This window comes from Megascapheus bottae, chromosome 36 (genome assembly GCF_031878675.1).
Source record: "Megascapheus bottae isolate mThoBot1 chromosome 36, mThoBot2.hap1, whole genome shotgun sequence".
NCBI classification, from domain to species: domain Eukaryota; kingdom Metazoa; phylum Chordata; class Mammalia; order Rodentia; family Geomyidae; genus Megascapheus; species Megascapheus bottae.
Genome location: NC_143544.1, coordinates 5760293 through 5780612, shown reverse-complemented (window position 1 = coordinate 5780612; position 20320 = coordinate 5760293). Strand labels below are relative to the sequence as shown.

Sequence of the window (20320 nt, the reverse complement as noted above, 5' to 3'; positions counted from 1 at the left end):
GCGGACGATAACTGGGCGTGAGCTCGCTGGAAGCGGGCTGGAGGAGCCGGGCCTAGCCCGGCGGCTTCAGGAGCGCCAGGCATCTCCGAGGTGGGTGCGTGGCGGCGCGGGCGGAGACGGCAGCACCTTGGACAGAGCCCCGCCTGCTGGGGGAGGCGCGGTGGCGAGGGGCTGCGCCCGGGAGGGTTAAGTAGGTGTCCGAAGGTGCGACGGCCTGGTCTGCGCGCGGCGAGCTGGGCGCGCGGCGCGGGGTGCGGGCTGGAGGGTCGCCGCGGCCAGAGCCTGCGGGACCCGGGCGCCGGGGGCCGCGCCGATGCCACCCCCCGGCCGGCGAGCCCGGAACCGCGGGTCCCACGCCGCGAGCCGAGGCCGGGCAGCCCCGGGGCGGAGCCACCCGCGGACGGCGCCCATTGGCCCCGGCAACGGCTACGTCAGGAGCCCAGCGCGCGAAACGCGGGGCTGGGTGGCGGGGGCGAGGAGCCGGGGTGGAGCCTGGCGTCCGCGCCCGCGTCCGGCCGCGCCCGTTCTCCGGGCTGCGGGGAGCCGACCGGCCGCGGACCCCGGCTCTCGGTGCCCGGGGCCCGCGCCACGCCGCGCCTGCCCGGGCGGAGCCGCAGCCCCGCGCTCGGGCGCGCGCAGCGCGAGGACGGAGCGGACCGGGGCCGCGGGCGGGGGACCCGCGGGCACGCGGGCATGAGCTTCCCCGCGCCGCGACCCCGCTGAGGAGGAGGCCCGGGGTCCGGAGGCGCGCAGGCCGCGGGCGCGGCGCGGGCCATGGCGTTCCTGGCGGGGCCGCGCCTGCTGGACTGGGCCAGCTCCCCGCCGCACCTGCAGTTCAATAAGTTCGTGCTGACCGGCTACCGGCCGGCCAGCAGCGGCTCGGGCTGTCTGCGGAGCCTCTTCTACCTGCACAACGAGCTGGGCAACATCTACACCCACGGTGAGCCGCGCTCCCCTGCCCGTGCGGGGCCCGGGATCCAAAGGCCGAGCAGCGCCCGGCGCCCCGGTCCCGGGGTGTCCCATCCCCGCCCGGCCCGGGGCCCGCGGCGACAAAGCTGCCATTGTCCCGAGCCGCGCTGCCAGCTTCCGCTCTCCCGGCGGGACGGAGGGCTGGAGAGGGGAGCGGGGCGGGGGGCCGGGCCCGGCGCCCTGGGCACCCCCACCCCGCGCGCCGGAGCCGGAAGGGAAGCCCTCCCTCTCGGGCCCGGGGCCCGGCCGCCCGGCCTCCCCCGCCTCCCCCGGCCAGGCAGCCCAGCCTTGGGGCTCCGCCTGGTGGTGGCTCCTTCCCCCCCGCCGCCCCTGCAGCGCCCTGCTCCTCCTCCACGGCCCGCAGAGGCTTGCTGACACAGCCCTGCCCGTCCTTGAGCTCCGCCGGCCTCGGGGAGGGGGGGCAGCGCCAGCTGGCTTTAGTCAAGGGTCCTTCGCCAGCCAGGGACGATTGTCAGGCCTGACCCCACCAAGAGGGGGGACAGCTGGCGCCCCCCGGTGACCCCTGAGAGGACAAGGCCAGCTCTGGGGAGGAGAGGTGGGGATCCCCAAGAAGAGTCCGGGCTGGCCAACGGATGGACTCCTACCAGGCACTTGGGCTTTTTTCAGGGGCGGGGGGGGGGGGGGCAATGGGACTAGCTCCCTCCCTCTGGCCTTTCTCGTCCCTGAAGACAATAAGGCCCGAACCTCCATCCCTGTGGACGCTTGGGGGAGGTGCTCTGTAGCCTTAGGGCTGGACCGGCAGCCTCCAGAGGGACAGGCCAGGCCAGGCCGGCCTGGTGGGGTTCTGCCCTCTGTGGGGAGATAGACTACCCGGGCTCCCCCTCTGGTGTTTGCATCCTTGTGGGGTTTACCTGGTGGTTACTTGGCTTCCATCAGCAAAGTGGGGCTTGTCACCTCTGCCCCCAGAACTGCTGAGCCAGGAGGGTGAGTGAGCTATTTCCCAAAGGCTTTACCTGAGGCCGCCTGGTGCTGCATGGCAGTGGCATCACACCTGCCCTGCACCCGGGCGCCTGTGACCCAAGATCTGAAGATTTCCGTTCAAGCCAGGGAGACACATGCAAGAGCGTTACCTCAACTGACCGGCCAAAAACCAGATCGGAGGTGTGGCTCAAGTGGTAGAGCACCAGCCTTGAGAGGGAAAAGCTGAGAGCCAGAGGCCCTGGGCTCCCACACACAGAGAAGAGCTGGGCTGCTGGGCTGAGCTGCTGGACAGTGGCTGACGCCTCCCTCCTCTGCAGGGCTGGCTCTGTTGGGCTTCCTGGTGCTGGTGCCCATGAGCGTGCCATGGAGTCAGCTGGGTCAGGATGGCTGGCTGGGGGGTGCACACTGCGTGGCCTGCCTGGCCCCCCCGGCTGCCTCTGTGCTCTACCACCTCTTCATGTGCCACCAAGGGGGCAGCTCTGTGTACACCCGGCTTCTCACCCTGGACATGTGTGGGGTCTGCCTCGTCAACACCCTGGGTGAGCAGGGGCCAGGGTGGGCGGGCAGGCCGGGAGAGGGGCTGGACGGACCCCGGCTGACCCGGGTGTGCTGTGCTCTCCCTCCCCAGGGGCTCTGCCCATCATTCACTGCACCCTGGCCTGCAGACCCTGGCTTCGGCCCGCCGCGCTGCTGGGCTACACTGCACTGTCGGGCGTGGCCGGCTGGCGCGCCCTCACTGCGCCCTCCACCAGCGCCCGGCTCCGAGCCTTTGGGTGGCAAGCTGGGGCCCGCCTCCTGGTATTCGGGGCCCGCGGGGTGGGGCTGGGCTCCGGGGCTCCAGGCTCCCTGCCCTGCTACTTGCGCATGGATGCGCTGGCTCTGCTTGGAGGCCTGGTGAACGTTGCCCGCCTGCCAGAGCGCTGGGGACCCGGGCGTTTCGACTACTGGGGCAACTCCCACCAGATCATGCACCTGCTCAGCGTGGGCTCCCTCCTGCAGCTGCACGCCGGCGTCGTGCCCGACCTGCTCTGGGCCACGCGCCACGCCTGTCCTCCAGACTGAACTGAGCCAGCCCTGGGACGCCTTCCCCTTGCCAGTCTGCGAGGGCCTGGCTCTCCAGGAAGCTTCCAGAACAAGGGACTTCCCGGCTGGGCACCCTCATCTGCTCATGGTTTCCTGTGGAATTACCTCTTCCAGGCTTTGGAACTCTCACTACCCCTCCCCTCCTACCTCCCTCCAGGATCCTGTTTTGCTGTGCCAGCTGGAAGGAAACTTCCCTGCCCATGCCTCAGCTTACCCTTTGTGACCCGTGAGGCTTAGGCCAGAAGGCTTCTAGGGTTGTCTTGCCCTGACAGTTGAGTCTTCCCAATTGCCCATGCCTGCCAGCCCAGAGCCATCTCCCTGTCCCACCCGACCACAACACCTCACAGGTTCCTGAGTGAATCCGTGCTTCCATTTCTGCCCTGCATGCCAGCTCTCCCAGTGCCACGACCTCACCCCTTCTGGTCCCAAACTGGATGGAGTGAGGGTGAAGGCAGCGGGACCAGCCCCTTCTCCCAGGACCAAGCGGACCCTAGCCCTTCTTGTACCAGCTGGCCAAAAGGCACAGGATGGTGGCTGCTTGTTCTAGCAGCAGGTCCAGGAGTAGAAAGAGCAGCCCTGGACCCAGGCCCCCTGGAATAAGGCTCGTCTCCCACCTTCAGTGCCATGGTCTGAGGACCTGCCCTGCCCACCAGAGATGCGCCCACTCAGGAAATCTGCTTCACAAGTGCAGCTCCAGCCTGCTTGCCAGAGGTCCGAGAGCATGCTGTGCGCAGGGCTCAGGCTCAAGGCCAGACCATCCAGGGACCGGAACCCTAGGCAGCTGGGAAGCATCAATAAAAGGACCGGAAGTGCTCTGTTGCCATGTGAGCGGGCTTGGGTGCTCCCAAGATTCAACTTTTTATTAGACGTAGGAGTTCCCAGAGGGACCCCAGCTTGGGGGGGGGGGCGGCGGCTGAAAAGGGGTAAATAGTTAAAAGCACTGAAGCTGGGCCCACAGCTCAGGCTGGGTCCAGTGAGTCCTCAAACAGGCTGAGGAGGTTTCGAGGTTCAAAAGACGGGTAGGAACCCCGAGGAGGCTCTGTGTCCGTGTCATTTAGGTCCTGGGTGTCCCTTGGGGGAAGGAGGAAAGAGGAATGACACTTGGGACCCCCAAGGCCAGTTCTGGCCAACCCTGTCCCCAGGCTGCTCACCCCACATGTACCTGCCCTGGGGCGTGGAGGTGCTCCTAGCTGCACGGGAGGGGACGGGCTCTGGGGAAAGCGAGGGCCTGTGGGGGAGTGGGAGAAACAACCAGGGGTGACAGGTGACAGTAAAAACCCATTGCCCTCTGAGCAACAGCCTAGCCCTTCTGCCTGGCCCTCCTCCAAGGCCCCTTTCCCCTCTTTGGACAGACATGCTTTGAGCCTGATGTCAAGCGGGCTTTCGGCTCTGAAGTGTCTGGAGGAGGGAGTCCTCCGGGTGCCTGAGTGGAGCATGCGGCGTTTCTGTGCTGTGGTTTCTTAATTACTGGCGGCACCAGCACCAGAGAGGTCCTCTCAGGTCAGCTGCCCACCGGCTCTGCAGGCTTCTACACCAGGGAAGAGCCCCATTTGTGCCTGGGTGTGCACCCCGCTGGCCCAGTGGGGACCCTGGCCCCTGCCCTGCACTCCCTAGTGCCACGCTGTGCTGCAACTACTGTTCTTTGATTTTTCTTTTTCTTTTGGTGGATCATGGGGCTTGAACTTGCCCTGGGCACTGTCCTTGAGCTCTTCAGCTCATTGCTACCACCCTATGCTTGAGCCAAGCCCCACTTCCCATTTTCTGGAGGTTAATTGGAGATAAGATTCTCGGGTCCTTTTGTGCCAGGGCTGGCTTTGAACCTTAATCCTCAGATCTCAGCCTCCTGAGTAGCTAGGATGACAGGCGTGAGCCACTGTGTAGAGCTTAATTATTGTTCTGTACACAGCCACATTCATACAGGCCAGGCCATTACTGCCCAGGGGGTGACAGAGGCCAGGCTGGTCCATGTGTCAGTCTCCATGAGGCCCCTGTGTCCTCACAAGTGCAGACGGCAGGGACCCGCTGCCCTGGGGGCAGTGCCTCACCCCACTATGCTGTCCTCGTCCCAGCCACTGGAGAGACTGCTGTCCAGGAGGGGGCTGCAGGACGGCGAGCCGGGCGGGGTGGTCGGCGGCCCTGGGGGCTGAAGCCAACTTGTAGGGTGAGCCAGACTATGCCAGAGCCAGCACAGCAGCGTGAGCAGGGCCTGAGGAGATGAGAGGACAGCGCAGTGGCTGTAATCCAGGCACGGGGCTAAGCAGGAGAACTAGGAGCCGGAGATGACCTGGGCCACACTGCAAGTAGGGAAGGCAGCCTGACGTGGCCGGAAGCACGTGGGCAGCGTACCTGCCACAGGGCCCAGCCACGGCTCAGCGCGTCTGCAGCCATGCACCAGAGGACACTCCAGGGCCTCGGCTGCCTCAGCATGGGCAGGGCCAGCAGGGCCTCGGCCGTGGCCCGCAGCTGGGGATCCGGCTCCAGCATCATGACCAGGACAGAACGCAGCTCAGCAGACAGACCTGCGCACAGGCAGGGCTGGTTCAGGGGTCCGAGCCCAGTGGAACCCCACCGCCGGCCCTGGGACCCCACTCACCAGCAGTAAACTCGGGGGGCAGGTAGCCCTGGCGCAGCTGCTGCCAGCCTTCCCCGCCCCGGGGCAGCTCCATGTTGCAGGCCACTTCCAGGATGGTGAGACCCAGACTGGGAGGATAAGGACGAGGACAGAACTAACCAACTCAGCCTTGGGACAGACCCCCGCAGACACCATCTCCAGTCCCGTGCGGGGATGAAGGGTGGGAGAGGTTCTCCCATAAGCCAGGGAGATGGAGCAGGGAGGGTGGGGGGTCTGAGGAGGCCCTGGGGAGCACAGACATAACGGGCTGCAGTGGAGACCTCCAGAGCCCTACCCACAGGCACCCTGGTTTCTATGGTTACTACACTGTCACAGTCTCGCTGGCTAAGACCCAAGGTACCACCAGGGGAGGATGGCCAGTGGTTGCTAAGAACCCGGGGCCTGTGCCCAGCCACAGTGGCTAAAGGAGGGGTGGACAAGGTGAGGCCCTAGCATCTGTCACTCCCTCCTGGATGAGGTACAGCCGCCATTCCTCCTGCGAAGCTGTGAAACGCGGGGCTCCACAGGCTGGACTGCTTCGGAGCCTCTTCCTCGGGGATCTCACAGCTAGAGGGCAGGCAGCAGCTCCGAGGCCTGCGGCCAAGGGCGTGACCTAACGCTAGGCCGGCCATTCTCTCCTGGGAGTCCTTCTCTTTGGTGACCATCTACAGTGTCCTCCAAGCCCCCGTCCTCACCTGAAGACATCTGCCGCTGTTCCGTATGAGCCCTGGAGCAGCTCTGGGGCCATGTAGCGGGGGTCTCCCTCCTGGGCCTCCACAGCGCCAGTGGTACCCAGCTCTACCAGCAGCCCAAAGTCACCCAGCTTGCAGCGGCCCCGGCGGTCAAGAAAGATGTTGGCAGGCTTGACATCAAGGTGGACCAGGCCCTGGCCATGCAGGTGGGCCAGAGCCAGCAGAGTGTCCCGCAGATAGCCCCAGACCTGGGCCTCGGGCAGGCTGGCACCCCAGGCTTCACAGTGTTGCTGCAGGCTGGGCCCACACAGCTCTGTCTGCAGGTACAGGATGCCGCCCTCTTCCCAGGCCTGCTCCAGTCGCACGCAGCGTGGGTGTTTGCCCACCTTCTCATGGCCACCTACCTCAGCCAGCTTCCGGGCCCGGTCCTTGGGTCCCCGGAATGGTGACATGGAACGTTTGACTGCATACAGCCGGCCATCTTCCTTGGAGCGTACCTGGAAAAGAGGTGGCAGCCACAGGCAGGGTGGAGGGACCGTCAGCTGAGGCTGGGAGGATTTCACACTCGGAGACACTTGTCTTAGGGAGACCCTGCCAACAGAAACTGATACACTGACAAACCTCCATGGGAGGTGTGCCAGAGACCCAGCAACGGCACGGGTGTGGTGAACCCATCGTGCCAACCCGCGGACTGCCCTGGGTGCAGGGCTAAGGGAAAACCCTGGCACAACACAATGGGGCAGTGTGCTGCAGGACACAAGCTTCCCTCTGAGGACAGCTGGTTCAGGGGTCATGCTGGCATTTACTATAAGATTGCCTCTACATAGTACTGTGCCAGGGAAAGCTATTATTTTAAATGAAACGTAAATCAATGGAAAATGTGTATTTTTTTAAATGGTGGTAGGCGCAGGGTAGCTTGGAGCCTGCCTGTCTGGGGGTGTAGGGGAGGGGATGGGGTATACTCAGGCCAGCTCCAGGAGCTAGGTGAGTTTGCCAAGAACCCCTGGACAGTTGGATCAGGATGGAGAGATGTCGTCCAGGAGCGCTGTGGGCTGTGCCAGGCCCTGGACAAGAGGCCAGAGTGCATGGGACAGCCCTTGGGGGGCTTGCGTGAAGGCTTGGGAGAGAGCTAAACAGAAGAGTGCAGTCAGTCCAGGGGAGACAGACTGAGAAGCGGGGAGTGGGGGGGACACACAGGCTGGTGTCCTGTCTCAGGGAGTGAGGGATGGGATTCCTAAGATGAGCCTGGGATGTGGCCCCTAACTCACCTTGAAGACCTCTCCATAGGAGCCGTGACCCAGGCGGCTGAGCCTCTGGAAACTCTGCTGGAAGAAGGACTCTGGCCGGCCGGGGTCGTACCCAGGGCTCTTCAGGGGCTCTGATACTTTGTCCTGGAAGGACACCCTCCGGGGCTGGGGCTGGTGCCAGCCGGGAGTCCGAGGAGGGAAGAGTCGGCTGATGGGGACGCTGCCCTTGGCAGGAGGCCGGGGTGGGAGACTTCGGCTGAGGCCCCCAGGTCTCTTGAGAGAGAAGCCGGGCTCTGCATGGCGGAAGTAGGCGGGTACTGGAACAGGGGTACCACTCAGGGGCGGCGGGGTACCCTCGGTGGGCACAGGCATGGCCAGCGTGAGAGGCTGAGTGCAGAGCGGCGTGTCCTCTCCAACAGCGCCTGGCCCTGTGAGTCCAGAGCCAGGTCTACTCACACACACGGAGGCCCGGGGGCCACGGCACCTGCAGGAGTGGCAGAAGACAGGAGGTTGTACCCTTCCCTTCCCCCCCCAGCAACATCTATACCTTGGGGGAGGGGAAGGGGTGGAAACCTGACATGAAAACCATGGGGCCAGGAGTTTGGCCTAGTGGTAGAGTGTTTGCCTAGCATGCACGAAGAACCGGGTTTGATTCCTTGGTACCACATACATAGAAAAAAGCCAGAAGTGGTGCTGTGGGTCAAGTGGTAGAGCTCTAGCCTTGAGAAAGTCCAAGGACAGTGCTCAGGCCCTGAGCTCAAGCCCAGGACTGGTAAAAAATTTAAAAAGGAAAAAAAAAAAAAGGAAAAGAAAACCATGGGCTTGTATCCCCAAGTGCCTCCCCACTCAGAGCAGGTATGAGAGAGAGCAGCTTGGAGTCAGATGTCTGCATGTCCAGCCCTGCTCTGATTCCTCCCAAGGTCTTGAGGGGAAAAGCTAATTCCAAAAATAAAAAAGAAAGAAGCCCTGAGTTGCAGACGTTTCTTCTCTTCCTTTCTCTCACTCCCACAGTTGTGGCAGAGCTGATTCAGCGGGGTTCCACTCTCAGGACGGCAGCATCGAGCCCCATGAGCCTTTCCCCAAAGATACAGGAAGAATAGGTGACAATTACAACCAAGCACCGAGGTCTCTGAACATAGCAAAGGAAGAAACCTTTACCACCGAATCTTGGTAATTGAACATATGTGGCTCCTTGGAGCACTGTGGGCCAAGAAAATGGGGCTCCCTATTCTTCCAGTCAGTTAAAAGAATAGCTATCCGTGCTAAGAGTCTTAACACTCCTCACCCCGTCTCCCCTACCCCCAGCTCCACCTGGCAAACAGGCCAGGGGATCTGCTACCTGCCACCCTCAGGAAGGGTCTTCCCAGATCCAGCTGTGGAACCTGATCCCCCAAACCCCAGTTCATTCACAGAAGACTGGTTGGTAGAGGAAAGCAGAGGATCAGAGGCCACTGCCTTGTGCAGACCTCCCCAGGCAAAGTGCTTCCCTGCCCTGTCCCAGCTCCATAGCACAGCTCCAAGATCATGACTGGGGACAGGATTGACACAAAGAGCCCTGATTCTGTGTAAATATTACACATTTTGTGACACTTTAGGATGATGCCTCAGGCATGTAAGTGCTGTCACATATATGCACTAATAGATAATATAATGCCTTCTCAATTAGTTTTCTAGATCTGAGACTATTTGAATTCTGAGATTCAGCAGGGGCCAGGAGCCTGCAGACCTTTCTATCCTGGCTCCATGACAGACTTAACTTGGTGCCAGGCATAAATGCTAAGTGCTGTCATAAACCAGGCCCTGGGTCACCATCAAAAGGTCACACCAAGCACAGTTAGCTGTCCCATGGTGTCAGTGGGTGTGTGAGTAGCCAGGGGCAGAGAGGGCTGTGGTGTTGTTACAGTGTTGTAATTGAAAGAAAAAATAAGAAAACAACTTGAAGGGAAGCCACAATGTATCCAAAGATGCCAAACCTACCAGGTATGGTGTTGGCTTCAGAATCAGTCACCTGAAAAGTGGCCTGCGGACTGGGGGAATGTGCTAATGAGGAGAGGGGCACTAAGAGGGGAGGAAGGCTCTCTTACACCCTTGGGGACCCTTCAGCTGCCTCCAGGGACTTCTAGGAACCCATTGCAGGCTACCAGTGTAGCTCTGTGATGGTGCACTTGCAAAAGGCCCTGGGTTCTGAAGAGCCCCACAAACAAGAAAAGAGAGAGAGAGAAAGAGAGAGAGAGAGAGAGAGAGAGAGAGAGAGAGAGAGAGAGAGAGAGAGAGAGAGCGAGAGAGAGAGAGAGAGAGAGAGCGAGAGAGAGAGAGAGAGAGAGAGAGAGAGAGAGAGAATATCAAGGCAGGCACAGTGGCCCTCACTACTCAGGAGGCTGAGATCTGAGGATCAAGGTTCAGAACCAGCCCGGGCACAAAAGGACCTGAGACTCTTATCTCCAATTAACCTCTAGAAAACAGGAAGTGGGGTTTGGCTCCAGGGTAGGGTGGTAGCCTTGAGCTGAAGAGCTCAGGGACAGCGCCCAGGCCCAGTTCAAGCCCCCGTGACCCACCAAAAATAAATAAAAAATAAGGAGAACCCATACCCCACCCCTTCTCAAAGTGAAGAACTAGGATGTCGGGGTCTCAGCACACTGGACCGCTCCGGACCCCAATCTTAAGGCAGTTCCAGGACTGGTGTGATGTCAATTGTCACCTGAGTCCTCCCACCACTGGCCTGGTATGGGACAAGCTGAGAGAGGAGCTGGGGCCTGGGAAGGGACCCCGGCCAGGGCCCCCTCCGCGGTTTTCAGGAGCCAGGACCTCACCCTCTCGCTGGACAGGACCTGCCGGCTGGTCGCGGTTCCTTCGGCTAGACTGTGAGTTCCTCCTGGGCAGGGCAGCGGCTGAACCGGTTCGTGCAAGAGGGGGAGGAATCTGGCGAACAATCGGGGAGCCCGGCTGTCTCGGGGAGAACCGGCGGGGCAGGGGACGAGGCCCCCCGGGGAGGGGCGAGCCCTGGCAGCGGCCAGAGATCCCGGATCCGAGAGGGAGGACGGGAGGGGCGGGCGGGCGGAGCCTCCCGAGCCCGCGGGGCAGGGCCGGCCCCTGGCGGAAGGAAGGCGTGGGGCAGCCCCGGAGGGCGGGCGGACCACTCGAGGTGGGCACCCGAGGAGCGGGTGAGGGTGGACGGGGCGAGGGGCAGCCCGGGGGCGCGGGGCCGGGTGGGCCGCTCCCGGGAGCCCTCGGGGCCGGGTCTGAGCTCACCTGGGACGGCGGGGCGGGGCGTCGCGCGACGGCGAGGTCCCAGATTTCGGGTCGGCGAAGGCCACGGGAGGCTTCAGGAGGGTCAAGGGAGCCGGGGTCTGCCGGTGGCGGCTCCGGGCGCCCCGGCGAAGGGCTCTCCCGGCGGGGTGAACGGCCCGTGAACGCGCGCGGAGCCGGCTCGCGCCAAAAATTCCAAACCGGCCTCGAGGCCCCGCCCAGGACCGCCCACGGCCCCGCCCCCTCCGCGCCGGCCAGCGTGCCCGCGGCCCCGCCCCCTCCGCGCCGGCCAGCGGGCGCCGCGGCCCCGCCCCCTCCGCGTCTGCCAGCGTGCCCGCGGCCCCGCCCCCTCCGCGCCGGCCAGCGTGCCCGCGGCCCCGCCCCTCCGCGCCGCCGGAGCGCCCTATGCGCAGGCGCGCCGCGTCCCGCCACCGTTTGCGGCTGGGGCTGTGGCGGCGGTTCGAGCCTGGCCCCGGGCGAGCTGCGCCGTCGGCCCGCGTCCTCCACGCCCCACCAGTTCCCGACTGGACCGCTGAGCCGCCACCTCCACCCGGAAGCCCGCATCCCAGCCTCTCCTCTACTTCGCATTTCCTGGAGCTCGCCTCCCTAACTAGTATTTGACTCCCTTTAGCCTGCGTGGGTGCCGGAGTCCTGGGCCAGGCCACGTCCTGCGCCCAGCTGAGGCCGCCTTCGGCCGCCCTGGCCCGTGACCTTGAGGTAACGAGCTCCGGATTGGCCTCCCTTGGAAAAACCCAGCAGGTGATGCTGACGGGGCTGGCGGAGGGCCCACCCAGGCCAAGCCGGGGTGGGCCTTCCACCCCTGACAGGGTGTGCTGGGGTCACCGGGGGCCTTCCACCCCTGACAGGGCGTGCTGGGGTCCCCGGGGGGCTTCCACCCTGACAGGGCGTGCTGGGGTCACCGGGGGCCTTCCATCACTGACAGGGCGTGCTGGGGTCACCAGGGGGGCTTCCACCCCTGACAGGGCGTGCTGGGGTCACCGGGGGCCTTCCACCCCTGACAGGGCTTGCTGGGGTCCCCGGGGGCCTTCCACCCCTGACAGGGCGTGCTGGGGTCACCGGGGGCCTTCCACCCCTGACAGGGCGTGCTGGGGTCCCCGGGGGGCTTCCACCCCTGACAGGGCGTGCTGGGGTCCCCGGGGGGCTTCCACCCCTGACAGGGCGTGCTGGGGTCACCGGGGGGCTTCCACCCCTGACAGGGCGTGCTGGGGTCACCGGGGGCCTTCCATCACTGACAGGGCATGCTGGGGTCACCGGGGGCCTTCCACCCCTGACAGGGCGTGCTGGGGGTCCCCGGGGGGCTTCCACCCCTGACAGGGCGTGCTGGGGGTCACCCGGGGGCTTCCACCCCTGACAGGGCGTGCTGGGGTCCCCGGGGGCCTTCCATCCCTGACAGGGCGTGCTGGGGTCACCGGGGGGGCTTCCACCCCTGACAGGGCGTGCTGGGGTCACCGGGGGGGCTTCCACCCCTGACAGGGCGTGCTGGGGTCACCGGGGGGGCTTCCACCCCTGACAGGGCGTGCTGGGGTCCCCGGGGGCCTTCCATCCCTGATAGGGCGTGGGGGGGGGTCACCGGAGGCCTTCCACCCCTGACAGGGTGTGCTGGGGGTCACCGGGGGGCTTCCACCCCTGACAGGGTGTGCTGGGGGTCCCCGGGGGCTTTCCACCCCTGACAGGGCGTGCTGGGGGTTCCCGGGGGCCTTCCACCCCTGACAGGGCGTGCTGGGGGTCCCCGGGGGCCTTCCACCCCTGACAGGGCGTGGGGGGTCACCGGGGGTCTTCCATCCCTGACAGGGCGTGGGGGGGTCACCGGAGGCCTTCCACCCCTGACAGGGTGTGCTGGGGGTCACCGGGGGGCTTCCACCCCTGACAGGGGTGCTTGGGGTCACTGGGGGCCTTCTACCCCTGACAGGGCATGCTGGGGTCACCGGGGAGCTCACTGGGGGCCCTCCACCCCTGACAGGGCATGGGGGGGGGTCACCGGGGGCCCTCCACCCCTGACGGGGGTGCTGGGGTCACCGGGGTCTTCCAGCCCTGACTGGGGTGCTGGGGCAACTTACTGAGGGCCAGCCTTCCCAGCCAGTCTCACCCTGGGATATCCGCATTGAGGGTGGTGAGGCCCCCGGTTGGACCCAAGCCTGCCTGGGCTCCCCTCCCTTTCTGGTAGCGTGTCTGGCATCCACCGCCTGGTGACTCAGGCTGGTCCAGACACCTGCAGGACCAACTACCCGGAGCGACTTCTGCCAGCCCTTTTTCCAAGACAGGCCACAGTCTATTGTGGTTGCTAAGTGTGTGGTGTGTTGTACATTTATGTCTGTGCGCTCCAGGGGTTCCTGGAGGTCAGCTTTGCACACGGTGAGGGCCTGGGGAATGCCAGAGGCAGTGACCCACGCTGTGGCTCAGGCCAGGGCTAAAGGGGCAGGGCAGGGGTGGGTGCCGAAGGTGTCTGCCCACAGGCGCCTTGTCTCCCCTGCAGCTGTCCTCCCCACTTCCCACCCTCACAGGTGCCCAGCAGCTGGCTGAGAATCCTTTCACACAGGCAGTACCATTTTAGGCAGTGTACTTCCTGAGCCTCTGTCCTACACTTTCACAAACCCAGCTGTCCCTTCATCCTTGATCCCTACCCCAGCCCCTCAGAGTTGCTTAGTGCCCTCCCATGTCCTTTTTAGGCCACTGTACCTGATAGCCCAGGCCGGAGCTCTGCCTCAGCCTCTCCAGGTCTTGCATTCTCAGGCTGAGCCTGCCCGCATGGAACTGTGCTGGGAGTGAGAGTATCTTACACTTCAGGTCTTAAGCCGCTGTCAGTTGGTCCTGGCGGTCTGGCATTTTCCACAGGTCCATGTCAGCATCCAGGCAGCCTGGCAGTGGCTAAGCAAGAATTCAGCCTGTACCTCCTGCATGGCCCCTCTGAGTCTCTCTGTCCTCCTCCTCCGGGCCAAGCTTTCCTGGCATTCTGTTGGTGATCCCCATACATCTGTACTTCTGGGTCTCTGGGGCTGTGGAGGGGAGGCTCTAGGCTTTCTCAGGTCTCAAGGAGCCTTACTTGTCGCCTTCACCGAGCACCTAGAACATTCAAGAACAGGGCACCATAGACTCTCAGCTACTTGGGAGGCTGAGATCTGAGGACTGTGGTTTGAAGCTAGCCTGAGCAGGCAAGTCTGTGAAACTCTTTCCTCCAGTTAGCCAGCAAAAAGCATGAAATGGAATTCAAGTGATGGGGTGTGAGCCTTGAGCAAAATAGCTAAGGCACAGTACCTGTGAGGAGCATAGAAAATATCTTTCTATAAACCTATGATTAGCCATTTGTATTTTTGTACTTGTATTCATTCGTATTTTTATACTTGTACAAGGTCGGACTTGCGAGGGCCAGCGAACCAGGCACAAGCCTGTTAGCTGTCGCGTCTGGCCCCTTGTCGGGGGTCTTTCTCCACTGACCACATATTGGGTCTTTCCCTTCACCCATTAGCCAATCAGTTCAAAGCACGACAGCTTGCTAAACGGACCAATGATTAGTCACGACCCTCTTCCCAGTTTGTATTGCACCAATTGATTTGTTGCCAATGCTTGCTGGGACCTGCCCCCTACCAAAGAATGTATTAAAGGTGCTGTAATTTTGTGCTCCTGGCCTCTGGTCTGCACTCGACTATCATTGCGCAGAGACCCGAGCTCGTCAATAAATGACTCATTGCAATTTGCATTGATCTTCGGTCTCTGGTGATTCTTCCTGGGGGCTTCAAGTTTCTGGGCATTACACCTGCATAAAAACCAACAACAACAACAAAAAACAAACCCAGGGCCAGGAGTTTGGCCTACTGGTAGAGTGCTTGCTTAGCATGTACAAAGACCCAGGTTTGATTCCTTGGTACCACATACATAGAAAAAAAGCTGGAAGTGGTGCTGTGGCTCAAGTGGTAGAGCCCTAGCCTTGAGGAACGTCCAAGGACAGTGCTCAGGCCCTGAGTTCATGGCCCAGGACTGGCGCGGGGGGGAGGGGGGCAAACTATCCAAGGAGTAGACTTGGCCCTTGGAGTTGACTGGGGTTTGATTTCCTGTGTGTGGGCAGAGATAGCAATTGGGTGCAGCCAGTTGTGGAGGAGCCAGGAGGGAAGTGAGGTGTGGGGGAGCCTGTAGAGGTAGTGGGCCTCGGGTTTCCACACAAAGACTGCTTCTGTCCTTTCCTCACTGAAGGTGTCTTCTAGACCCTCACCCTGCAGGCCTGGCGGCCTCCTCGGCCAGCAGTGCCAGGAGGGGCTGCCAGGCAGGGACTGGGCCAGCACACGGGCAGGGTGTGGGGCCTTCTGGACTTGGGCCCCGGGGCTGGGGGCTGAGTCAGTGCTATCCGCAGCCAGCTTGGTGGGGTCCGCAGACTCACTGTGCGTCTGGAGAAGACTGGCGCCTGATGTCTAGACCCCCCACGCAGGCTTTCCTATTCCCTGCATGATGCCCTTCACACAGCCCAGTTCCAGGCCCTTCCACCTCCGCCCCCCCCCCCCCCCCCCCGCCAGAGCTATACCCACATCCCAAGTTCCCCTCTGCAGCCAGCCCTAGCAATCCTGCCCCACTCACCCCAAGCCACAGACCAGGACAGCCACAGCCTGAGTACAAGGTGTGTGTGTGTGTGTGTTTGTGTGACAGAGAGGGAGAGAGCAAGCACATTGGTGTCAGGAGGAGAAGCATGGCTTGGGGTCTAAGGCATAGGTTCTCTCAGAGCCCATCCTCCACTGGGGACAAAAGGCCTGTCTGCTGTGTGGTCTGGGAGGTGTCAGCATCAGAGGGGATCCCTGAGGACCCCTCCACCTGTCAGACAGCTTTTGATCCACCCTGCTGTCTCCCTCCATAGCACAATAACTTTCTGAGCTCAGTGCCAGTTCCACCCCACGTTTCTGGCTCTGACTCCCACTCTGTCTCTCCCCAGCTGTGTTTGGGCTGGGCCTAGGATGCCAGCTTACTCCTTGCCAGCTGCTGAGGAGACATGTGAGCCCTCCAGGCCTGGCGCCAGGGCCTGATCACCCACAGGGGTGGCCCTAGGAGGAGGGGACAGGTGGGAACCCTCTCTTAGCTGTCAGCACCCATGATGGATGAGGGGTATGGTAGAGAAGAGGTCCAGGGAGCCAGGCGCCTGTCCGCTGCAGGGGGAGGCAGGGAATGGACCTCCCGGGGTCTATAGGCAGAAATCCTGCCCCTTTTTGCTGGGGGGCCTGCAGAGGGCCCCCGCCTAATAGGGGTGTTTAAAGACCCAAAGGGTGCCCAGCCTTCCCACTCCACCTGGCATCATGGGCACGGGCGCCTTCCACACAGCCTTTCTCCTGCTCTGCCTGACTCCAGAGAGCCTGCAAGGCGGTGAGGGCAGGTGGCTGGGCCAAGGCAGCTGATGGGCTGGAGGTCAGACGGAACGTGGACAAGGTGCTGAGGTTCCAGATCCAGAGAGGGCTGGCACGTGGGGATCCTGGGCCGGAGAATTCGGACAGGAAGGACTTGGGGTTCTGAGGCCCTAATCCTGAGTAACACACCCTGCTTCCCCAGGGCTGCCCCAACTCTTTCCTGGCCTGGGACAAGGTAAGCGCCTCCTCTGGACACTGGGGTCCTGGTGGATCTTGCCAGCCTGTCCCCAGTGTCACTCAGCACTGGGAGCCCAGCTCCTGGAAAGCAGTGCCGTGGCCAGTCCACTCAGGGCTAGGGAGGACAGATGGAAGGGGCCTGAACTGGTCTTGAAGGGAGGACAGGCGGTGGCTGGAGAGGGGAGGGATGTCCCTGGCAGCAAGAAGAAACAGGCTTGAAGGCTGGACAGGAGTGGGGGGGGAGAGTTTGCAGGGCTCAGGGGCAGGGCCAGGGGGGGCTGGGTGTCTGGGAGCCTGGGGAGAAAGGGCCCCTCCTGAGACCCACTGTGAAGGAGCAATTGGAGGAAAGCAGGTGGGAGCAGGAGGAGAAATGCTAGGACTTCCAGGAAGGAAAACCTTACAATTGGAAGGGAGGGTGTGGGCTCTGCCCTTGACCCGTTGGAGGTCAGACGCCTTCCTCTGCACCAGCTTCTCTTGCTTGGCTGCCAGACTATGCACCTAGTTCTATACTTGCCCCTCCTGTGCCCAGTGGGGAAACTGAGCCCCAGAGAGGGACTGCGGCTTGCACACTTGGCTCTTCTTGCCCCTCCTAAGTTTTCCCCTTCTCACCAACCCCACAGGCTTCCGGAGCCCAAATAGCTACCGATGAGGTAAGACTGGCTGAGGGGTGGCTGAGAACCAGCATCTGCCCCCCCAGAAACTAGACCTCGCATTTCCCCCAAAGGTTATGGCGCCCCCAGTGGAGCAGGTGAGGGCAGAAGCGGGGAGTCTGAGGGGCAGAGGGCAGGGTACTTCTGGTCTCTCTCAGCAAAGGAGGGACAGGCAAACAGGCATGGCACTTAAGGTGGGGATCCTGGCTAGGGTGGTGATGCATACCTGTAAACCTGGAAGCTTGGGAAGCAGAGGTGTGGAGGACTGGGGTTCGAAGCCAGCCTGGGCAGAAAGTTAGCAGGACCCTATGCCAACCAACAAGCTAGCCATGATGACTCAGGTCTGTGATTCCAGCTATGTTAGAGGCAAGAGTAGAAGGGTTCCCCGGAGGCCATACAAAAGGCAGGATCCTACATGAAAAATAATACAAGCAAGAAAGGGGCTGGGGAATGGCTCAGGGAGTAGAGCACCTGCCTAGCAAGCTCCAGGCCGTGGGTTCAAATTCCAGTATGGAGAAGAAAGAAGAAAAACACGTGGGGTCATATGTGACTTCCATGTGTCCTCCAGTCACACTGTGGGGTCATATGTGACTTCCATGTGTCCTCCAGTCACACTGGGGTCATATGTGACTTCCATGTGTCCTCCAGTCACACTGGGCACCAGCTAGGGAGAGGATGGAGAGGAAAGAAGTTCAGCTCAGCTGGTGTAGACATGGAGTTCATACTGCCCCCGTGGGTATGAGCTGGGTGTGGGCTCTGCGGACCCCCTCTGCCAGGGTTGGTCACGTGCTCTCTATCTTAGCAGCGGGGGTGCTAAGCCTCAGAAGTCAGGTGAGCCCCACCCCCCCTCAGCTCAGTGTTCCAGCTCTCAAACCTTTCTCACACTCTGACCTTGTTCTGTCTCCCAGGATTCAGGAACGGGCTAGGAGCCCAACCAGGTGAGACTTGGGGTCCCTGGGAGGGTCAGCACCCAGGAGTCCTCTTCCTGCCTCCCAGAGCCTCAGAGGGGAGGGACAGCACTGCTGAAGGGTGGGAGCAGGTAGGGTGTCCTTCGGGCTTGATGGGTTCTGGCTTAGTGCAAAAGAAGAGTGTTAGGATCCTGCACCCCTATGTCAGCCATGACCCCACACCTCCTCAGCTTATCTCTCCCCATAGGCCTTACAGCTCAGAATGGCTGTGGCGGAGGTAAGGTGGAGAAAAGGGAAGCCTAGAAGCAGCATTCTGGGGGGAAGGGAGCCCTCATCCCCTCAGCTGACCCTTACCTCTTCTGCAGGTGTTGCAGCAGGTGTGACGCCCCAGAAGCCAGCTGAGTCCCTCTGGGACCCTGCCTGTCCCCCCTCATTCCTCCCTAATTGCCCCTCTCTGTCTCCCCAGGGTTTGGAAACAGGAATGGCAATGGTCTGGGAGCAGGGGCCATCCCGGGGGCTGCTGCCCAGCCAGGTGAGGTGCTAGAAGAGGGGGGGAGCTTGAGGAAGGCAGAATTGGTGACTCCTTAAAGTGGGCAGGTGGGGTATGGGGAGGTCTGATGTTGGGTTTGGGGAGGAGACAAAAGCCTCAGATACCACCTACTTCTCCCCTCAGGCCCCTCTGCTCAGAGTGGGGTCCTGGCGGGGACCCCTGGTGGTAGAGTCCCCTTATTTCCTCTATCTCTCCCCAGGGCTTGGAGGGGGCTTGAAGCCCCAGAAATCAGGTAAGTACTTGCTGTGTGCCTCTCCCTCCGAAGTCCCAGTCACCTCCTTATCCTTCCGTCTGGCTCTGTCTCCCAGGCCACCGAGTGGGGCTGGGAGCCGGTCCTTTCCCAGGGGTAGGACCCCAGCCAGGTGAGGACAGAGGATGGGCAGGACCGTAAGGGGCCCAGGACTGGTTCTGGAGGGAGGACAGGGGCTGGCCCTCCCCATGTTTTCTAGACCTGAGAATGAGTAGAAAACCCCCAGGCCTCTCTCCAGCATGGCTGGACACTCCTACCAGTCTCCCCAAATTCCTAAAGCACAACTAGCTGGGGCATCTGTACTTTTCCAGGGGTGGGGAGTTCCGGCAGGTGGGAACTAGGGTAGGGGCTACCCAGGGGTGAGGGAGGAGAGCCCAGAGTCCCCATTCTCATCCTTAGGGGAGGGGCACTGGGAGTCCTTCCTGTTCTAGGCCTGGGAGGGCCCATGACACCTCAGAAGCCAGGTAAGAGGAGGCCCTGCCCCTTTGATTGGCTGTATGGCCAACTCTTCCGGTCCCCATGTCTGCCTCGGTTTGCATTATGCTGCAGAGACTGGTTCCCTCGTGAGGCCTCCATGGCCTCACGCCCAGGTGGGGTTCCAGGCTCCCTGGGCATATTTCCTGAGAGAAGAGATGCCTGGGCCACAGAGGCCTGCCTTGGAGAGAGAATACCACAAGAACTCAGGAGGCTGAGATCTGAAGATCACATTTTGAAGTCAGCGCAGGCAGCAAAGTCTGGGAAATTCAGGTACCAACCTAGAGGGAAAAAACTCAGGGCAGTGCCCAGGCCCGGAGTTCAAGCCCCAGGATATGGTGTATACACACACACACACACACACACACACACACACACACACACACACACACGACATTGTCAAGACTTCCGTTTCATACCAGCCTGGCTCCAGCTTCTACCTCTCTCTCCCCACAGCCACTGTACCTCAGAATGGCCAAGGACCAGGTAGGGGAAAAGAGGCATATGAGAGGATCTGGAGGCTCTGGGTACTTGAGGCACCCATCTGGTCCTTATCTCTTTTTCAAGCATTGGAGGAGGTGCGGAACCTCAAAAGCCAGGTGAGCCTTGCCCTTTGCCAGGGTCCCTGTCCACACCCATCTCTCACCGATGCCTCACCTGGCCTGACCTTGCTCCTTCCTGCTCTGACTCTCAGGGTTTGGCACCAGGAATGGGATAGGAGCCTGGGCCTTCCTAGGAGGCGGATCCCAGCCAGATAAGGGCACCGCTCCCAGGTGGCCAGGCCCAGGGAGGGGAGAGATCGAGGGGGAGGTCAGAAGCCATTTCTAGTAGAGGACTGAGGAGTTGGGTGGGGTCTGCAAGTGGCTCAGCCTCTCCTGGTCTCCCCGCAGGCTTGGGAGCTGGCACGATGCCCCAGAAGCCAGGTGAACAGAGCCTGCTATCCCCATCCTATTGTTTGTGGTTCCACCCCTGGGTGCCCCTGTCCTTCAAAGTCCTCTCTGTTCACACCCCACTTCCGTTCTAGGACTCAGCAATGGAAATGACCTGGGGGCCCAGCCAGGTGAGAGTATAGAGAGGGGGTGGTGCCCCAGCCCCATCCTGGAGCCCAGTAGTCAGGCTCTC

General features: G+C 62.1%; 2 protein-coding genes across 4 annotated transcripts; one reads left to right on the top strand and one right to left on the bottom strand.

Annotated features, from left to right (window-relative positions):
• The first annotated feature begins 517 nt into the window (after nt 1–517).
• Nucleotides 518–3813, top strand: Paqr4 (progestin and adipoQ receptor family member 4). The gene is made up of 3 exons (XM_090324732.1): nt 518–940; nt 2229–2450; nt 2540–3813. Exons 1-3 carry the CDS (start codon nt 775–777, stop codon nt 2971–2973), a joined length of 822 nt encoding a protein of 273 aa, XP_090180858.1. The 5' UTR covers nt 518–774; the 3' UTR covers nt 2974–3813.
• Pkmyt1 (protein kinase, membrane associated tyrosine/threonine 1) lies at nt 3812–18042 on the bottom strand. 3 transcript variants are annotated; one of them, XM_090324722.1, is made up of 11 exons: nt 17908–18042; nt 17243–17680; nt 13488–13871; nt 10355–10463; nt 7566–8028; nt 6301–6794; nt 5588–5694; nt 5341–5513; nt 5040–5200; nt 4157–4222; nt 3812–4065 (listed from the first exon to the last, which is right to left on the bottom strand). In XM_090324722.1, the coding sequence occupies exons 5-11, from the start codon at nt 7914–7916 to the stop codon at nt 3954–3956; spliced, it is 1464 nt and encodes a 487-aa protein (XP_090180848.1). In that variant the 5' UTR covers nt 7917–8028; nt 10355–10463; nt 13488–13871; nt 17243–17680; nt 17908–18042; the 3' UTR covers nt 3812–3953. The 3 variants fall into 3 exon arrangements, with proteins under 3 accessions (XP_090180848.1, XP_090180847.1, XP_090180849.1); XM_090324721.1 differs by lacking the exons at nt 13488–13871; nt 17243–17680; nt 17908–18042 and adding an exon at nt 10794–10967; XM_090324723.1 differs by lacking the exons at nt 4157–4222; nt 13488–13871; nt 17243–17680; nt 17908–18042 and adding an exon at nt 10794–10967.
• Nucleotides 18043–20320: the final 2278 nt, after the last annotated feature.